The following is a 17,575-nucleotide window of genomic DNA, read 5'->3' as shown; positions in this document are numbered from 1 at the left end:
TGCCCTCAATTTCACAAATTTGTGCACATTTTAATTATAAGTTAAGGCATTCAACACATTTATATAACTAAATTGCAGGTAAAGTTGATAAAGTGTGTCGTCATGTGTATGAGAATTTTAAAAGGTTCATGTAGATCTCTGAGATATACATGTAATGATTAAAACCTACTGAGGTTAAAAGACGATATTTAAACACAAATGATCAGAAATTTATACTTTGAATATAATGTGTGAACTAGGAAGTTGATATATATTTTGATTTACATTTGAAGGAGAGTTTCGAATATCAAAATAGTAGACGCGGAAGTATGTGGTGAACTATTTTTAGCAACACATAATTACTAATTAGGAATAATCTACCACTGTCTATAACATTAGAATTCCGTGTCATTGATGGATAACATCAAATTATAGTATTGTCTATTTAATGCATATTTTAAAATATAGTATTTATCGTTTAGTATACGACATATATAACTAAAACGTGTATGCTATTTACAAGTATGGTCATTGTGTACTGTGACATTTTTGGACTTATTTGGCCTTGAACAGGAAAGAACGAATTTCATGTAAAATGTTAAATTTGATCACGTGACAGCTGTTTACTTTTATCAAATGGAACATTTATGTGATTGTGACTATGACTTTGATTCAGAGGACCAGTACACTTTGCCAGAGTTTCACCAGAAGTACAAAGATAAACTGCCATTGTTAGTGGTAGTATCAGGCGGGTTTAACGGGAAAACAACTTATGACGAAGTTTCTACTAACCAGGTATACTTGTTTTTCTTTCTATTATCCTGATTAGTGATTAATTTTATTTTAATTTATTCAGGATTCCAAAATTAAAACAATACATACACACTCAATTATGTATGACCACCATATATACCATAAAAAAAACTTATAGATTTCAAAACCAAGCGTTTTCGTGGTATTCTAAAAGGAAAGCTCGAATGGAAAACAACTATCATGTCTCTGGATTCCCTTATATAGAATAGGGGATAACATATATCATCTTCTCGTACATTTAATATGAAATGTAAATATACGGATAAAAAAGTTGGACGAAAGATACCAGAAGGACAGTCAAAAAAGTGGTACCATCGTCAATGAGGGATCGATCAAACAAAGACCAAAAACAAGGGTGTAATCAACTTAATGTCCCCAAAAACATTCAATGATGGACAAAATCCATACTCGTAGGTTCGTCAATGCAAAAGCCATCTACTTTCCAGTCTAATATAACGTCTGAATCTTCTACAATGTGAAGTTTCTCTTCGGTTTTTCCTCTTGGAACATCTTTCTTAAATGTCTCTTTTTCTATAGCGCCGGATTAATTTGTAATGTATTAGAAAAAAATACGGCTTACTGATTTAAAAGTAGTTTTGATGATTTATTTAACAAATTGACCATTCCATTATAAACACATGCAAAAAGATTTAAAAAGTAATGAACTCTAAGTAAACCACTTTCAATTCTGCTACGCCGACCGAAAATGTGATATACTAGAAACGAAATACGACTTCAGGATTTGAAAGAAAATTCGTTGTTATTTTTAACACAATGCATACCATCATTAACAATTACAAAAACCATCTGAAATTAAATAACTCAAAATAAACCATATTATTTCTGCAACGCCAAATGATTTCAAAACGAAATACGACATAGGAAATATAGTTCATTTTGAATATAAATATTTAATTCGATGCTATTTATTTAACAAGGTTATATGGTTCCATCGTGTTTGTAAACAAACAAGGGTATTGGGAAGATTGTCAAACCAAGCTGTTCGGGATTATGAAGAATTCGTCAGTATACCAGTTCACAGCAGTCACATGTTTACTGTTTTTACGAGTTCGAGACATGGTAAGCTATCTTAATGTGTATATGGGCGTAGTTGATTGTTGAAGGACCCACGGTGACCTTTAGTTGTAGATTTATGTGTCATTTGATCTCTTGTGAAGAGTTGTCTCATACTACATCTTTTTAAATATCAAATATACGGATAAAGTACGTACTGTACAATGGTATTGTTAATTAATTATTGAGACTCTTAAATATAAACGTTTTGTATAAAGAGACATTGTACCATCTAGCTGTATACAAAACTTTGATTTGTTTGAAAAACTAAGGATTTTCTTATCCCAGGCATAGACTCCCTTAGCCGTATTTTGCAAAACGTTTTGGGAATATTGGATCCTCAATGCTCTTCAACTTTGTACTTGTTTGTCTTTATAATTGTTATGATATGAGCGTCACTGGTGAGTCCTATGTAGACGAAAGGAACGAACGTCTGGCGTACTAAATTATAACCCTGGTACCTTTGATAACTACTCACATTACCTCTCAATCCTCAAAATTACAAAAACATTTAATTTTTTTAAGGACATACAAGTGTCTCCACTGAGATATATTCAGTTTAATTATATCAAGCAATATTGCCCGCAAAGTGACTTTACTGCTCTGCATTTGCTTCAAAAAAAATGTTTTTACAGTAATGAGTTGTACCATAAATATTTATAATGGAAGACAACTTGCATGTTAAAAAATTTCAAATGAACAAAGATTATAACATATGACTTTATCTTTTCTTTTTTAGTCCTTATTTATATCAATATCTTTGTTATACTATAATGAGACAAACGACGTGTACAACAATTATGGGAACTTTTAACCTTTCAGGCAACCTGAGATTAATTCAGGTTTTGTGTAGTGGTCGTGGTAACAAAGTCTATAGTTTGTTAACTGTTTTGTCTGTTTGTCGTGTACAATTTTTTGCCTGGGCATTAACAGTTTTTCCCCGACTGACCATACATACCTGTCCAGAGCTGTGTTACTGTGAAAGTTAATGATAAATACTGAAAATACCCCGGTGCCAAAAAAGCTTCTTAGAAAGATAAGAAGAAGTAACCATTATTCTTTAACATCACGTTCCGCTTTGAAAAAGATTTTCTCACACATAACATCCATGTCTTTTTTTAAGTATCAATCTGTAATTCTCTATCATGTCTTTGTAGTGTTATAGACTTATTCGTTTTTTGTCAGTTTTCATCGACATATTATAAGATGTCTCCTTGGTAACTACCGCGTCATTAAAAAAAATATACATAGAGTGATGCAATATGCTTTGACATGGAAGAAAAAAAAAAGTAAAATAGGCAGAAGTAACAATATATCTTATCTATTACGACATATTAAATAAAAGAGGGACGAAAGATACAACAGGGACGAAAGATACAAGAGGGACAGTCAAACTAGTAAATTGAAAATAAATTGACAACGCCATGGCTAAAAATGAAAAGATCAAACAGACAAACAATAGTACGCATGACACAACATAGAAAACTAAAGAATAAACAACATGAACACCACCAAAAACTAGGTGTGATCTCAGGAGCTCCGGTAGGGTAAGCAGATCCTGCTACTCATGTATCTTATCTATAACGACGTATTTAATTAAGTGTGTACACATTGTAGAATCAGATCCAGAGACTTTAGAAGACATTCTAACAAAACACAAGTTACCTGTACTAGTACGACTGGCGAGCGAAGCTAACGATTACACCCTGAGAACAGTCAAACGCTACACCATTTTACTCATAAAGACATACACGGAAACATTTCTACAAGGAAACTGTCTGCAAGATGGTAGGTAGCAATTCGCCTTTTCTGAATCTAAAGGATCATGGGTAATTTCATTGTTCGTACCCCAAAATGAAAATAACGTCACGTCATTGAGCGAATTTCAATTTTGTATGATATTTCTAACCAATCACGACGTTTTTGTGTACACTTTTGAAATATTACCCAGGATGTATTAGATTCTGAAACGGTCAATTACAAATGTCGCAACACCGTGTGGCCATTAGTGAATTACAACGTTTATTTTTAGTAGTTTGTTATATAACTTTTTATCAGTTTTTTGTTTTTTCAAATCTTTGGTTTCACAACCTTAGTTTTTCAAGTATTCAGCTATATTATTAGCGTGCTGTTTTAATTTCTTAATATAAATTGCAATTTAGAAAGAGATATAAAATATTTTGAGTGTTTTAATTAATATTTGATAATATACAATATAGGCTTGATAACATAAATATGTCAATTGGTCGAATCGATATCACAAAAAATAGATAAATAAATGTGCTATTACATAATGAAAATTCCACTTCCTTCTATCGAATCATTTCCGGACATGCAGTTATAATATTATATATACATAAATAAAAATAATTAAACAGGAAGAGAGCATCCCAATGTTTTGAAGCTAATTGAAAACTTGAACCATTTATATCACATGCAATCGTAGTTGTGTTATTCATTCGGTTAGTATTTTTTTATAATTATTGATAAAGTGTGAGTTTTCCGTCCCTTTCATACTGCACTTATCTAAAAGAAACGTGTTGGAAGTGAGATTGAGTGTTTCGTATACGTAGTAACATAAAACCATCAAGTTATCTATCAATAAACTCATAATAGGAACAAATCGTAAAATTTTAAACTCCAGACGCGCTTTTCATCTTATAAAATCACATCAGTGACGCCCGAAAAAAAACATTGAAGGGGTAAATGAAGTACGTCTTTGATAAGGAACACCATTGTTCAAGAGTAACTTCGTAATTGCATATTTTCAGATTGGGCTCATGACCTGCAAAATTTTGTTTTACTGCAACTTCAGACATTTTTTACAGTTTATAAGCGGTCATAGAACTATTCAAGATCATTTTTGCTTAGTGTTGTAAATATATGTTTTGTTATCATTATTTTATTATATTGTATTAGTGGTACAGAAACATTAATTGGTGCTACATTGAAAAAGTAGTTAATTTCATTTAATATATATGCATCACATTGATACAGCACATTCTCTTAAAACATATATAGTGGTAATACAATGCAACGTCTTAATGAGACAGAAAATAAGTAACAGTTGCCCATATGAAGCTTTCATAACTATTTAAGGAAGTTCGCTTGTCATGTTTTGGGATTTTTTTTCAGATTTCCAGAATCAATTGGTTTTATCCATTTGAATACATTAAAAGTATTTGCCCATCGACCCCCATTTGTTTTCTTATAAATCTTTAACATGTATAATGATAAGCCATCTGTAAAAGTCATTTTTTAACAGTTTTTGAGAACTTCAACTTGTCAATGATAAAGCTATAAAAAGTCAAGAGAGAATATTTTCCCGGAAAAAATTCAATGGATAATATCTTGAAAATAAGAACGGTGACCTATATAATTTGTTTTTGCTCTTTGGATTCCTTTATAATCCCATATCAATATAAACTAGTTTTTTGAAAAGTTAATTATTTTGAAACTAAGAAGCAAACTCCCTTAATGTGTGCCAGGTAATCTGGTACCGTCATTATAAACGTGTTTGCTGTTCTTGACTTTCTGATATGTTTATCAATCTTACCAGGAGTCGGTTTCCCAAAAATGAAAGACTTACCATTAAGATTTATAGTCATATGCAAAAATTCTTCTAATTTTGAAAATTACTAAACCATTTTTGATGGATAGTTTTCTGATTAGATTTTAAGACACAATGCATTTTTGTTGCATAATAATAAGTACAGCAGTAACAGGGTAAAATTCACTTGGAAAGTATTGAATATTTGTTGAAAAGCTCAAGACGCAAATAGCAACCTTTTTTTTTCGGGGGGGGGGGACTATTCTCTTCTATAAAATGTTCAAACTGATTATTTTCTCGTTTTAGATATATTATTGCCCCCGCCTTTACTCTTAGCAATTTCTCCTGATATATCAGTAGCAATTGCCACTGGGTATGTGAAAAAACCTAAAGACGCATTCAATAGGAAATTAAGACAAATTAGTGAATTTGTGAAGAGAAATGTTGAATTGAAAGAAAAAGAAGGATGCAAAGGTAAGAACAGTCAAAACGTAAATTAAACATTACAACCTTGAAGATTTTAATGCTTCTTTTGTAAATTTATAAAAGGGCTGAAGAAGCGTCTAAAAATGTGCACATGGTTAACGTTTTTCCAACCCGGTAGATTTACTAAAGGAAGCATTAAATATTTATGATTACATTTTTGGCTAATATCATAAACACGATTTCGTCCTAGTGTTCTGTTATTTACCAGTGCGCTTCATTGTGAAATGCGTGTCATCATTGATGTGACAATTCATTTTGATAGGAAGGTTAATTTCTGAATTATCGGTCCAATTGTTGTCTTAAATTCTCTAGACAATGAGATACGATCTTTCGAAAATGTCAATGTTGAATTATGTTTAGATCCTCGTTAATAAAATGTCAAGAACGGATGTAAACATTACCTATTGTTTTCAAGACAAAACATAACGAAATACTGAATGAAGGGGGAATATACCAAGTAAACATTAGAACTCATATTTTGGAATAAACTGACCATGCCATGGAAGTGATTAAGACCAATAAACACAACTCAGATAATAAAAGAACGAAAATACGAACCCAACCATCAATACTAAAATATTCGATGAAAAATGACTGAAAACACTACATGATACGTCCAACACATCGCAAATTGTTACAACATCTTTGTGTTTGTTTACGCTTATTGGTGAGATACCTCTGCAACATTATTTATAAAGACGGAAGTTTATTTTTGAAATGACCTTTTGTGAGGAAACTATAGTTAAAAATCAGTACAGAGTTTAAACCAATAACATAATAAGGTATTGGGATAACAACATTATTTGTTTAACTTTTTCAGAAATCACACTGTTCGATAAACAAGATTCCACAACTGGCACGGGAAATAGCATACCACCAGATCTTTTGCCAAGCTACGACGAGGACTTTATTTATCAAGATATTGTACCGGATTCAAATTGGATACCGCCAATTCCGCCTAACCCTGGAACGAGACCATCCTTACCGGCGCGACCACAAGACGGTGTACTGTACCAGGAGGATATACCAGTAGAATCAGAAAACCATTCGAGAGATTTATCAACCGGAAGTGTGAACAATTTGACGGTTTATGACGATGATGAAAGTGGATACAATTCATCAGCCGGTTCTATTAAATCGTATGTAAGTGACATGTCCGTTGAAGATATTCAGTCTCTCTTAGAAGCTTTGAATTTAACAAAGTATAAAAAGGACTTCCGAAAACATCTTATTGATGGTGCAATGCTAGAAGTCCTCGAAGAAACGATTTTGAGAGAAGACTTTAAATTTAAACATGTCGAAGTTATAAGATTGAAGAAATTCATAAGAGAAGGATACATGCCAAAACAGTAAAGAATATCAAATAATTTGAAATTCATGTACATATTTCAGTTCGTTATAAAATATAATTGTTATGTTGTGTAAAGTAATAATTCTCACTTTTGACAGAAACACCTGAAGCCTTCTTAATTTAAAAAAAAAAGCATCCTTTGGTAATTATCAACGGTTTTATATTTTAACGAAGCTCATCTAAAGTAATGAATTATGGGAACTTTGGTTGATGGATAGCACAGAATTTATAATTAGCTTAATCCAGTCGATTTTTGAACTTGGCGGTTTTTGGAAATTCATCTTTTATAAATCATTTTTGTAAATCTTTGTAGATGATGTTAGTAAAAATATATATTCCAAGGCAAACATCATATTCTTATCACTATTTTACGAAATTGTCCGTTAATCTAGCTTACTGATAATTCGCTTTCTCAGTGCAGTCGAATGATGTGAAAAATTATCGCTAGAAGCTAAGGTGCACGAAGCGTTTTTATTGAAATTGACATAAAATTGACAACTTCGTCATAGGTAAAATAGCGATAAATAATTTTCCATTGGTCAGCTCAACTCGTACCGACTCAAACATACCGTACCGGCTCAAGCGACAAAATCATTCTCGTTGAGATAATTTACGGTAATCCCTAATTATCGCCTTAACCTCAGTTTACCCGTTTGAGAAACCAATGGTGTAAAATGCACTAGGTTTTTTTTTATTTTTATCTTTCCTGAGTAAACGAACTGTTACTATTTGTACCGGGGTTTAGTCTTCTTTTATGTGTAGGGCTATCAGTAATATATTGCTGACATACTTATACATGGATTATTGTATTGTATTGTATTTTGCGAATTAAAATGTGAACCTCTTTTTCTATCTATACTACTACGGGAAGAGACCGATTTCAAAGAGCCGCAACTACTCTGATACCATACAACGTCGGAAATATTTGAGATATGACGTACGGTTTAATATATATTTAAGTTGATCGGTTTTATCAAAATTGTGCTGTAAATATTGTCAACATTGTTTTAAAGAATGTGCCTGAGACATCTTAGTAGTTCAACTGCTATAATCAATAGTCAGTCAGCAACGAGATTATGAGTTCGAACCTAACTTGTTTTGGTGCACTCGTTTTCGATCTTGTTTTGACTAGGATTGTCATTATTCTTACGAAGGTCGGTGGTTTTCTTAATTTGGGCACATCGGATTCCTCCAGCAATACAATCTGACTGTCATGAAATAGTACAAACAATCAATCTTTAAAGAATAATAACGTATGATATTTATGAGATTCTCCTCTTCAGATACGTAAGCTTAAAAATATAAAGCTTCTTTTCTTGTTTATTCAGCTTTTTATCACGTTTACCTTCAAGCTGTTTCGATTCGAGTGTCACTGGTGGATCTTATATATCAGAAGTGAGAATGAAAAAGGGGAAACATATCAAAGAGACAGTTATCCTACCAAACAGCAGACAAAAAAACCGTTTTTTTCCCGTTCGAATGATTTTACACTCGTCTTCTGTTTTTGGCACTTTATACCCTTCTGTTCAGTGTGAGTCAAGGCTCAGTATTGAGGACCGTACTTTGACCTATAATGGTTTACTTTTACAGATTGTGACTTGGATGGAGATTTGTCTCATTAGCACTTATAACACATTTTCGTATACCTACTTATGATTACTCAATGCGCGTCTTGCGTCTACTATTATTGGTATTTGCTATGTGTTTTACTACCACAGGGTCAATGTCATTGAAAGTAGACGTCTCATTTCCGAGTTTGTTAATGCTCTTTAAGTTTTTATTATATTTGATTTGTCCGCCAAATGTAATTTGTTAGGCTGTTGTAGACAAAGGTAAAATGAAAAGATCAAACACACCAAACAAATGGAAAGCAACTGTCATATTCCTTATTTGGTACAGTCGTAATCTTTGGTAAAAATGGTGGATTCAAACTGGATTTATAGCTAGGTTAACCTCTTACTTGTATGACATTTGTGAGTAAAACAAACAGACTGTAAAGGTAAAATTGTCAAAAACTGGGACAGAGCAATCAAAATTGTTGTATATCTTAATCGTAATTACTATATTGACAAACAAATATAAGGAAAGCAAAATGACATAAAGACAAAGCACATATGCAAAATTAAAAGCCATAAAAAATAGAAATGACAATAGGACAATTATACAATGGCGAAATTTATTAATAACAAGCAACGTCAAATGAAAATTACCTGAAAATTGGCAAATTAGTAACGGTTAATATTATACATAAAAAATAGTAATGCGCGTCTGTGATACGAGACTATAAGCCTGTTATCTTTGATGAGCTTATGAGTTTTTATAAATAGTTTCAGTTGAGAGAACTTTGCAATATTGTCAAGATTCTCTTGAACAATATATATAGTTTGTTATGTTTGATAATTAATTTTCAGTCGCCAAAAAATATATTGACAACAATGTGTGAAAAAAAAACAGACGAAATTGACGTAATAATCTCGCTAACAAGTTTAACCCCGCCACATTCTGTATGAACGTGCCTTTCCAAGGTCAGGAAGCTGTTATTTAGTGGTTGTCGTTTGTTTATGGTTTTCATATGTGTTTTTCGTTCATTTTTTTTTACATACATTATGTCGTTAGTTTTCACGTTTGAATTGTTTTACATTTATCATTTTGAGGATTATTATAGCTGACTATGCGGTATGGGCTTTGTTCATTGTAGAAGACAATACGGTGACCTATAGTTGTTTATGTCTGTTTACTTTTTGTCACTTGTGGAGAGTTGTCTCATTTACAATTTTACTGGCGTACTAAATTATAATCCTGGTACCTTTGATAACTATTTACTGCATCTTCTTTTTTATATAATAGGTAAAACAAAAGGTCACAAATAGGGGAACAGGAATCAACATTTTGTTAAAATCTTAAACAATGTGAAAGCAAACAAATGTTTCAACAAAGAAACAAAGAAAACAAAAAGACATATAGACAAAGCATATACATGTATAAACAAAGCACATAAATTTCTGCAATTAGCACACCATTGACTAGAATGAACGGTTATTTGAGTTTACTGATAATGATTATGACATGATGATGTGTAATTAAAAAGGAGTCATGAATATCTAAAAACGTCATTACGAAAGCTTGATTAGGGACACAATGGATCGTGTATATATATTCGACACGGTTTATTGTACAATGTATTGCAATAACATTTTGATCACAGTCGTGTTTTAATACAATATAAAACAACCTTTTGAAAATATCAATTAGTCGATTTAAAATTTGATAAAATGGAAAATACATGTAATTCTATGTATGTATATGATCCCAAAGATCAGTACACCTTACCAGATTTTTATCAGAAGTATGGAGATCAGTTGCCATTGTTGGTCATTGTGACAGAAGGATTTAGTGGAAGGACAGCTTACGATGAACTATCTACTAATCAGGTATAATACTCTCTCTCTCTATCTCGTTTTTTGTCATTTACCTACGTGCTTACACTCATTTACACAAACGAATTATTAATTGAGACAAACAAACAAAAAAGTTTTTATTTTTATTTTTGTATCGTCAGGTGTTAATCTTGTCTACTTGTCGAATTGGTCAATTTAATGTGATTGTTATGTTTTAGTTCACAAGAGTGTCAATTTCATAGATATATCATTCAAATAAATAAGCCAGTACAGAGACTTTATCGTAGTAGTTTCGTTTAGATTCATACCTATCTGGTAATTACTAGTAGATCATTTAGTTTTAAGATTTAAATATATTTGTTTCACCTATATGTACTGTTGTATAACATTTTAATATTTAATGGTATATGTTTTGTTCTTATGTAATCTTGTTTTAAACTAAATATTTAATTAAATTTGTCTGTGTGAATTCTTTCTATTCATTATGATTGCGTATAATGATATGTTCTATGCATGACCTTTTAAGCGTTATATTCATAATCCAAATGTAAAGCAATACCTGTCTTAAATGTAGATTTATCCTGTAACATTTGAATACTTATTAAACATTCAACAATGAATCATATTTTAAAAATTTATATAAATAATGGTTGAAGATATGTAGGTTGTGCCAAAATGTATGTAACTACCCCTCAACAAATACTGATTGACACATACTCGCTAAAATATTCCTACATCAACATATTCTCTGTTATAACTGAATGCAAAGACGATACAGGACAGATCTCATTCAAATATGTAAATTATAAAACAAGGGAACTACAAACAAGTTACGGTGCGACATGTTTATGCCGGACAGACGGACGGACACCGGACATTTGTAAACCATAACACGTCCCGTCAAAATTTTGACGGGCGTATAATAATATATATATTGTTTACGTTAATATTCAATCCTGCGTGACTTATATTGATGAATTATAAAGAGTCAACTTGAATATTTTGTCACCCATGAAATACAGCAGATATCAATACGAAAGACGGCGGAATTGCACAGGTCTACATAAAAACATGTAGACCGGATTAGAAGAATTAAAAAAAAACACAAAATGTGCATAGAAAAATACCAAACCCTCGTCCAAACGAATCATTCCGCATGTGAAGTAAGAACTAACGATTGTAAGCTAGTTGTAGATATCAAGAACGTATCACTCGTTTATGCAATGACATGAGCGTCACTGATGAGTCTTATGTAGACGAAACGCGCGTCTGGCGTACTAAATTATAATCCTGGTACCTTTGATAACTATTATTTATTTTGTGTATTATCAAATCCCATCATCTTCACTATAACATGGGTGAAACAGCATTTGGATCTTTTTCAATTATCACTATGAAAGCCGTGTATGGCCAACCTCATCATGACTTCCATACAAGTGAAAAGTTTAGCTAGCTACAGAACCAAGTATGACAGTTGTTTTTAATTTGTTTGCAATTTGTCAAGGGACTTTCTGATTTGAATTTCCTCGAAGTTTGATATTTGTGTTATTATTTATAGATATTGGAAGATGTTGTATGAGTGCCAATGAGACAATTTTCCATCCAAGAAACAATTTATTAAAGTTATCCATTATAGGTTACGGCACGGCCTTTAACTTGAAGCATTGGCTCATACCGAACAAAAATCTGTAAATGGTCCCAAAAATTACTAGACATAAGTGTAAAACCATTCAAACGGGAAAACCAACGCTTTTATCTATATAAAAAACGAGATTTTCTTTTAAATTTACTAGGTTATATTGTTACATCGTGTCGTTCACCAAATAAGAGCAATAGGACGACTTGCTAACCAAGCCAATCGTAAACACGAAGAATTTGTTAGTATTCCAGTTTGTAGCAGTCATATGTTTTCTGTCGTAAAGAATTTTAGAAACGGTAGGCGTTTTATTATTAAAGTTATTTCAGAATAATATAAGATATATCAATTGTATTTAAAATTACACAATACAAACCTTTTTGAATAGCTTTCATGTTCATTTTGAATTAATAAAGTGTGTATTGCGAATCAATTTTGCAACTGTCATACAAGTGACACAACATAAAGAAATGGCTGTATCATGTCAAGTATGATGTGTTTCAGTTTTAGATTTTGCCATTTGATAAGTGACCTACAGTTTCGAATTTTGGAGTATTTTCTTTTTATATGATAGCTATCAAAAGTACCAGGAATATAATTTAGTACGCCAGACACGCGGTCCGTCTACATAAGACTTATCAGTAACGCTCATAACAATTATATGACAGTTTTTAAATTGATTATAATAACTAACTTCATAATGATCTCGTGTATTTATCTAATTCGTACAACATATATATAGTTACTACATGTAATCAGTAATGTCTCTCTACGACGACAAATTGTAAAAAATGTTTTATATAGATACTTCTACTCTGTTTTAAGTATTTTATTTTATTTTCATTTTTTCCAAGTAGAATCATACCCCGAAACGTTGGAACTAATACTGAGTAGAAACAAATTACCCGTTCAAGTAAGACTTGTGACTGGGGATGATGAATTCACCATGAGAACCTTACGACGCTACAACATGTTAATTCTAAATAAATATACTGAAACTTATTTAAAAGGAAACTGTCTACAAGATGGTAAGTTAAATGCACATTTTTTGAGCTTATATATAGTAAATGTAACAACACCGGAACTCAAGTCTATTGGTGAAGTTTACATATGCGTATGTTCATTTACGCGGACTATTAACAAACATTAACTTCTATGTAAACAATAGTGTTTAATTTGTGTTTGTACTATTCGTTATTTTACTATATGTCCAATTATTCTTTATGACATTCTTTTTTCACTATACTTGGTGTTTATGTTCCGGACCATATGAGTTTTTGGACCATACGCGTATGGTCATGACCATATGGGTATATACTCATAAAGTCCGACAATACGCATATGGTCCGACCGTACGCGTATGGTCGGGGTGATTAACACTCTGTAACAGTTTACTTTTAATACTACTAATCTCTTCATATATGGTATGACCGTTCATTAAAAAGACGCTATCACATATAAGTAATTTTATTATTATAGACAGACAATATTATAATAAAAAGATGAGCTAAAAAAAATAATAAGTTTCACATAGTTGATTTTAGTTAATTGTCAAATTTATAAACACATTTTATACCGATGGTCATTACCGATTTGTTTAATATTACGAGTGAATGGAAATATGTCGACTAAAAAAAATGAATTCCAAAAATTCTTAATGAACTGTTACATAAGAAGTCACTGGAAAGTAACATAATTTTACTTTATTTAAGTTGTGTTGTGCATGTGGTGTATTGCAGTCATTTTTCGATATTTGAGATCTAGAGTGTAGACATCAGAATGGCCAAAGACATCGGTATCACTGTACTGCAAAAAAGTCCTGTTTTTCACTCGCAAACAAAATGTGTAAATGAAAAGGATCGTGCACAAAATTCTTGCAAATGCAAATAAGCTATGATATCGTGTGGAAGTGAATGTCATCCAAGCCTACATGCACGAATGTAACTAGCGATGAAAACTAACTATGGCATCAATATTTAATTTTTACGCAGTTTTTGGATTATAAAATTAAAAACAATTGTCATGTTTTAAACCATCACTGTTATTTATATAAAGTTTTTGTATCATTAAAACGTTTATATAAATTTAATTTGAAAAATAAGGTCCCAATACTCATATGGTCCGGTCCGTTAATAACCAAACGAGTATTATACTCATATGGTCCGACCATACGCGTACGGTCGGACCATACGCGTATGGTCGGACCATATGAGTATACGCATATGGTCATGACCATACGCGTATGGTCCAAATACTCATATGGTCCGGAACATTTATAGTACGGAACATGACAAATAAGCTTTACATGGTTAGGTAAACGTCTGTAGTAGCTCAAAGTTATAATTCCGTAACATGGCAAAATTTAATTTATTCGTTTGGAAATTGAAATGATAACGTCCCTGCGTTTGGTTCACATTTAATTAACTGCAACGGTGCATTGGGACGTTTAAATGCGTTAAATAACTTTAACTTGTGAGAGATAAACGAAAAACGTCAATATGGTTATGCCTCATGCTTCTGAATCATCGTTATTCCTCCAGATATTTTGACATTAGGTAATATCAGTTACTCGGAATTTTGTATTTTGTTACTTTACGTTTTGCTAGTTTTTTTTATCGAAAGGCATGTCTTAACTGTTCGTATTCATTGCTATTTCCCTGTTTCTAATTAGAGATCATTATATTCAAAGACGTGGTCCATATTTCACGAAACTCATGCCAATACAATTACCAACGAAAAGATATATATGAAGTCACATAATTAACTCTACCAACATAGTACCTGCGAATATTGTCTTTTAAATTCTCGTATTGTAAAAAGTTTACATAAAAGCAAATGGTTTTTTAACATAGAATTTCTTCCATTTATGTTTCTTTTATATTTGTAGATATACTTTTGCCTCTTCCGTTACTCTTAGCACTTTCTCCAAATATATCAATTGCTATTGTAACTGGATATAGAGAAGGGTCTAAAGAGAATTTCAAGAGAAAAATAGAAAGTTTAAATGCATTTGTAAATACAAATGTTGGGTTAAAAGCAAATGAAGGATGCAAAGGTCAGCAACAAATAAATAAAACTGCACACAACCTATTATATATGAGATACTAAAAATATAGTCCAAAATGTTACTCGTGTACGTCTTTGTATGGAACTTCAGTCGTTTTAGAAACATCTTTTATAAAATAACTCGCTATTTCAAATATGTTCCGGCATTGCAGTTATGATAGTGGTAGAAATATTGAAACGAGGGTAGTATAAAACACAAGTTCCTTTCGAAACTGGAAAAATTTACATTTAACATGTCTCAAGAAAAAAATAATGTGTTAAGATACATCAATGAGTTTTGAATTTGCTTTAACATGTTCAGGTCGATGAGATGTCTCTAGAAATAACCATTCGACTGTCCATGTAAATAACAATAAAAATTTCATGTAACGATTTTTTTCAATTTAAAGCAATGAAAACGGAAACAAGTTACTGTTTCGCGAAATTCAAGATAACATGAAGAAGTTATACAAGTTTATACAAATTATCAAAGGCTATAGTAGTTAAACTATGTTCGATTTAGAAGAGAAAATAATGCTGGCTCGTATTAAAAAAAATTGTAGTACAAAATAAAATGTATTTCAATTAAAATGTATAGATCATTGTTTTATCAGTCTGTTTTTTGTTGTTGGTGCTGCATCTCTTTTCACTCTCATGCATGACTTTTTTTCAAATATGCAGAAACCGCAAATTAAAAAAAAAACGTACCGTTTCTCATATTAAGTTAAAATATTAAAAATTCCATTAATTATTTAATCTCGATCATATTGAATGTGGGTTTTTTTCTTCAGAAATTACACTTTTTGATAAACAATATTCAACAACTGGCACTGGAAATTGTGTACCAATCCATCTATTGCCAAACTTAGACGAAGTCATTTATCATGAAATTGAAACAGATCCATATTGGATACCGCCAAAACCATGCAAGCGTAGATTGAAACCGCCACTTCCGGCACGACGACCAAAGGGTTGGCCTGACCTAGATAGATCTCAGAACGAGTCAGAAAAACAATTATCGGAATCAAAAACAATGGGTAACGATGCTGAAAGCGGGCAAAGCTCATCTGCATGTTCAATACAATCATATGTCAGTGACATGTCTGTTAATGACATTCAGCATCTTTTAGAGGCGTTCAATTTATCAAAGTATCAACAAGATTTCAAGAAACATTTAATAGATGGTGCAATGCTAGAGGGACTTGGTGAAGATATACTAAGAGATGACTTTAAATTTAAGCAAGTGGAAGTTGTTAGATTAATGAAATTCATACGGGAAGGTCATATCCCAAAACAACGAAATTAATGAAATTATTGAAAAATGATTTTAACAACTTCGTGCGGTCCCTATAAGAGTTAAAAATAACATTTGCTTTGTTTTGTTTTTTCTTTTTCTTTTTGCTGTATGCATGGTTGTCTTTTAGTTATAAGAAATCACTTTTATTGTATAACAATTTGATAATAATTTGAAACTAGGTTGTGCTTAGAAAACAGTTTTAGTTGTTTGTTGCAAATAACTTATTACAGATTACAGGACTGTAATTGTGTATTCCATATCGCGTTTTGTCTTCAAGAGATTCATCAGTAATTCTCAAATTGCAAGAGTTAAAACAACGGATTCTCTTACAATTTGTCATCTCACCTAATGAGTACGCTTCCAGTATCTTTTCAATATGATATTATATTGCTAATACAGCAAAGCTAATAGTATAATGATATATATTTGCTGTGTTCAAACAACCACGCCAAAAATTATTTCGACCGGATAGCGTCTTATTTCCAGTACGTATACGTAGACGAACGACCAGATTCAGCTAATATTGTTGATGTACTTTTTATTTGTATGAATTTGTAGAATACAAATGCACACATAACAAGTTTTGATTGTGAGGTATATTTTTTTTACAACCGTTGTAGATTTTATGGAGAAATAAGTTATAACCCAAGGAAAATTATTAACCTTGTCTTGTTTTTGTCTTTACTTCTCATTTAGATGTGCAAATTGTGCAGAAAGAAACGTATAGAAAGACGGATATATCAATGGAAATTGACAGATTATACACTACGTCGAAAGATTCATAAAAAGATGTATTTCCCATTTCCCTAACTGTTCTGAAATTGAATAAGAAGTTAAAAGGTGCGATATCATGACATTTTTCTTTTCAAACCTTAATATTTGTATCTCTATTTCATGGACAAAAAGATTTATGATATTGCTTTACGCGTTCAACTTATTCCTATTT

At 31.7% G+C, this 17,575-nt stretch overlaps 2 protein-coding genes across 2 annotated transcripts; both read left to right on the top strand.

Annotated features, from left to right (window-relative positions):
- Positions 1-47: 47 nt before the first annotated feature.
- On the top strand, positions 48-8,098 carry LOC139499067 (uncharacterized). The gene is made up of 5 exons (XM_071287735.1): positions 48-774; positions 1,731-1,872; positions 3,484-3,654; positions 5,723-5,890; positions 6,723-8,098. The coding sequence occupies exons 1-5, from the start codon at positions 616-618 to the stop codon at positions 7,253-7,255; spliced, it is 1,173 nt and encodes a 390-aa protein (XP_071143836.1). The 5' UTR covers positions 48-615; the 3' UTR covers positions 7,256-8,098.
- A 2,327-nt stretch (positions 8,099-10,425) lies between these two features.
- On the top strand, positions 10,426-17,296 carry LOC139499066 (uncharacterized). Its single transcript, XM_071287734.1, has 5 exons — positions 10,426-10,684; positions 12,445-12,586; positions 13,145-13,315; positions 15,175-15,342; positions 16,124-17,296. The coding sequence occupies exons 1-5, from the start codon at positions 10,526-10,528 to the stop codon at positions 16,636-16,638; spliced, it is 1,155 nt and encodes a 384-aa protein (XP_071143835.1). The 5' UTR covers positions 10,426-10,525; the 3' UTR covers positions 16,639-17,296.
- The last annotated feature ends 279 nt before the right edge of the window (positions 17,297-17,575 follow it).

Source organism: Mytilus edulis, chromosome 12 (genome assembly GCF_963676685.1).
Source record: "Mytilus edulis chromosome 12, xbMytEdul2.2, whole genome shotgun sequence".
Taxonomy (NCBI): domain Eukaryota; kingdom Metazoa; phylum Mollusca; class Bivalvia; order Mytilida; family Mytilidae; genus Mytilus; species Mytilus edulis.
Note: the sequence above shows the minus strand (reverse complement) of the source record. Positions and strands in the feature narration are given on the sequence as shown.

Coding starts and splice junctions, on each gene's coding strand:
- LOC139499067 (XM_071287735.1), top strand. CDS start 616: ATGGAACATTTATGTGATTGTGACTATGACTTTGATTCAGAGGACCAG. Junction 775..1,730: donor ACGAAGTTTCTACTAACCAG/GTATACTTGTTT, acceptor TTATTTAACAAG/GTTATATGGTTCCATCGTGT. Junction 1,873..3,483: donor TTTTACGAGTTCGAGACATG/GTAAGCTATCTT, acceptor TACACATTGTAG/AATCAGATCCAGAGACTTTA.
- LOC139499066 (XM_071287734.1), top strand. CDS start 10,526: ATGGAAAATACATGTAATTCTATGTATGTATATGATCCCAAAGATCAG. Junction 13,316..15,174: donor AGGAAACTGTCTACAAGATG/GTAAGTTAAATG, acceptor TTATATTTGTAG/ATATACTTTTGCCTCTTCCG. Junction 15,343..16,123: donor AGCAAATGAAGGATGCAAAG/GTCAGCAACAAA, acceptor TTTTTTCTTCAG/AAATTACACTTTTTGATAAA.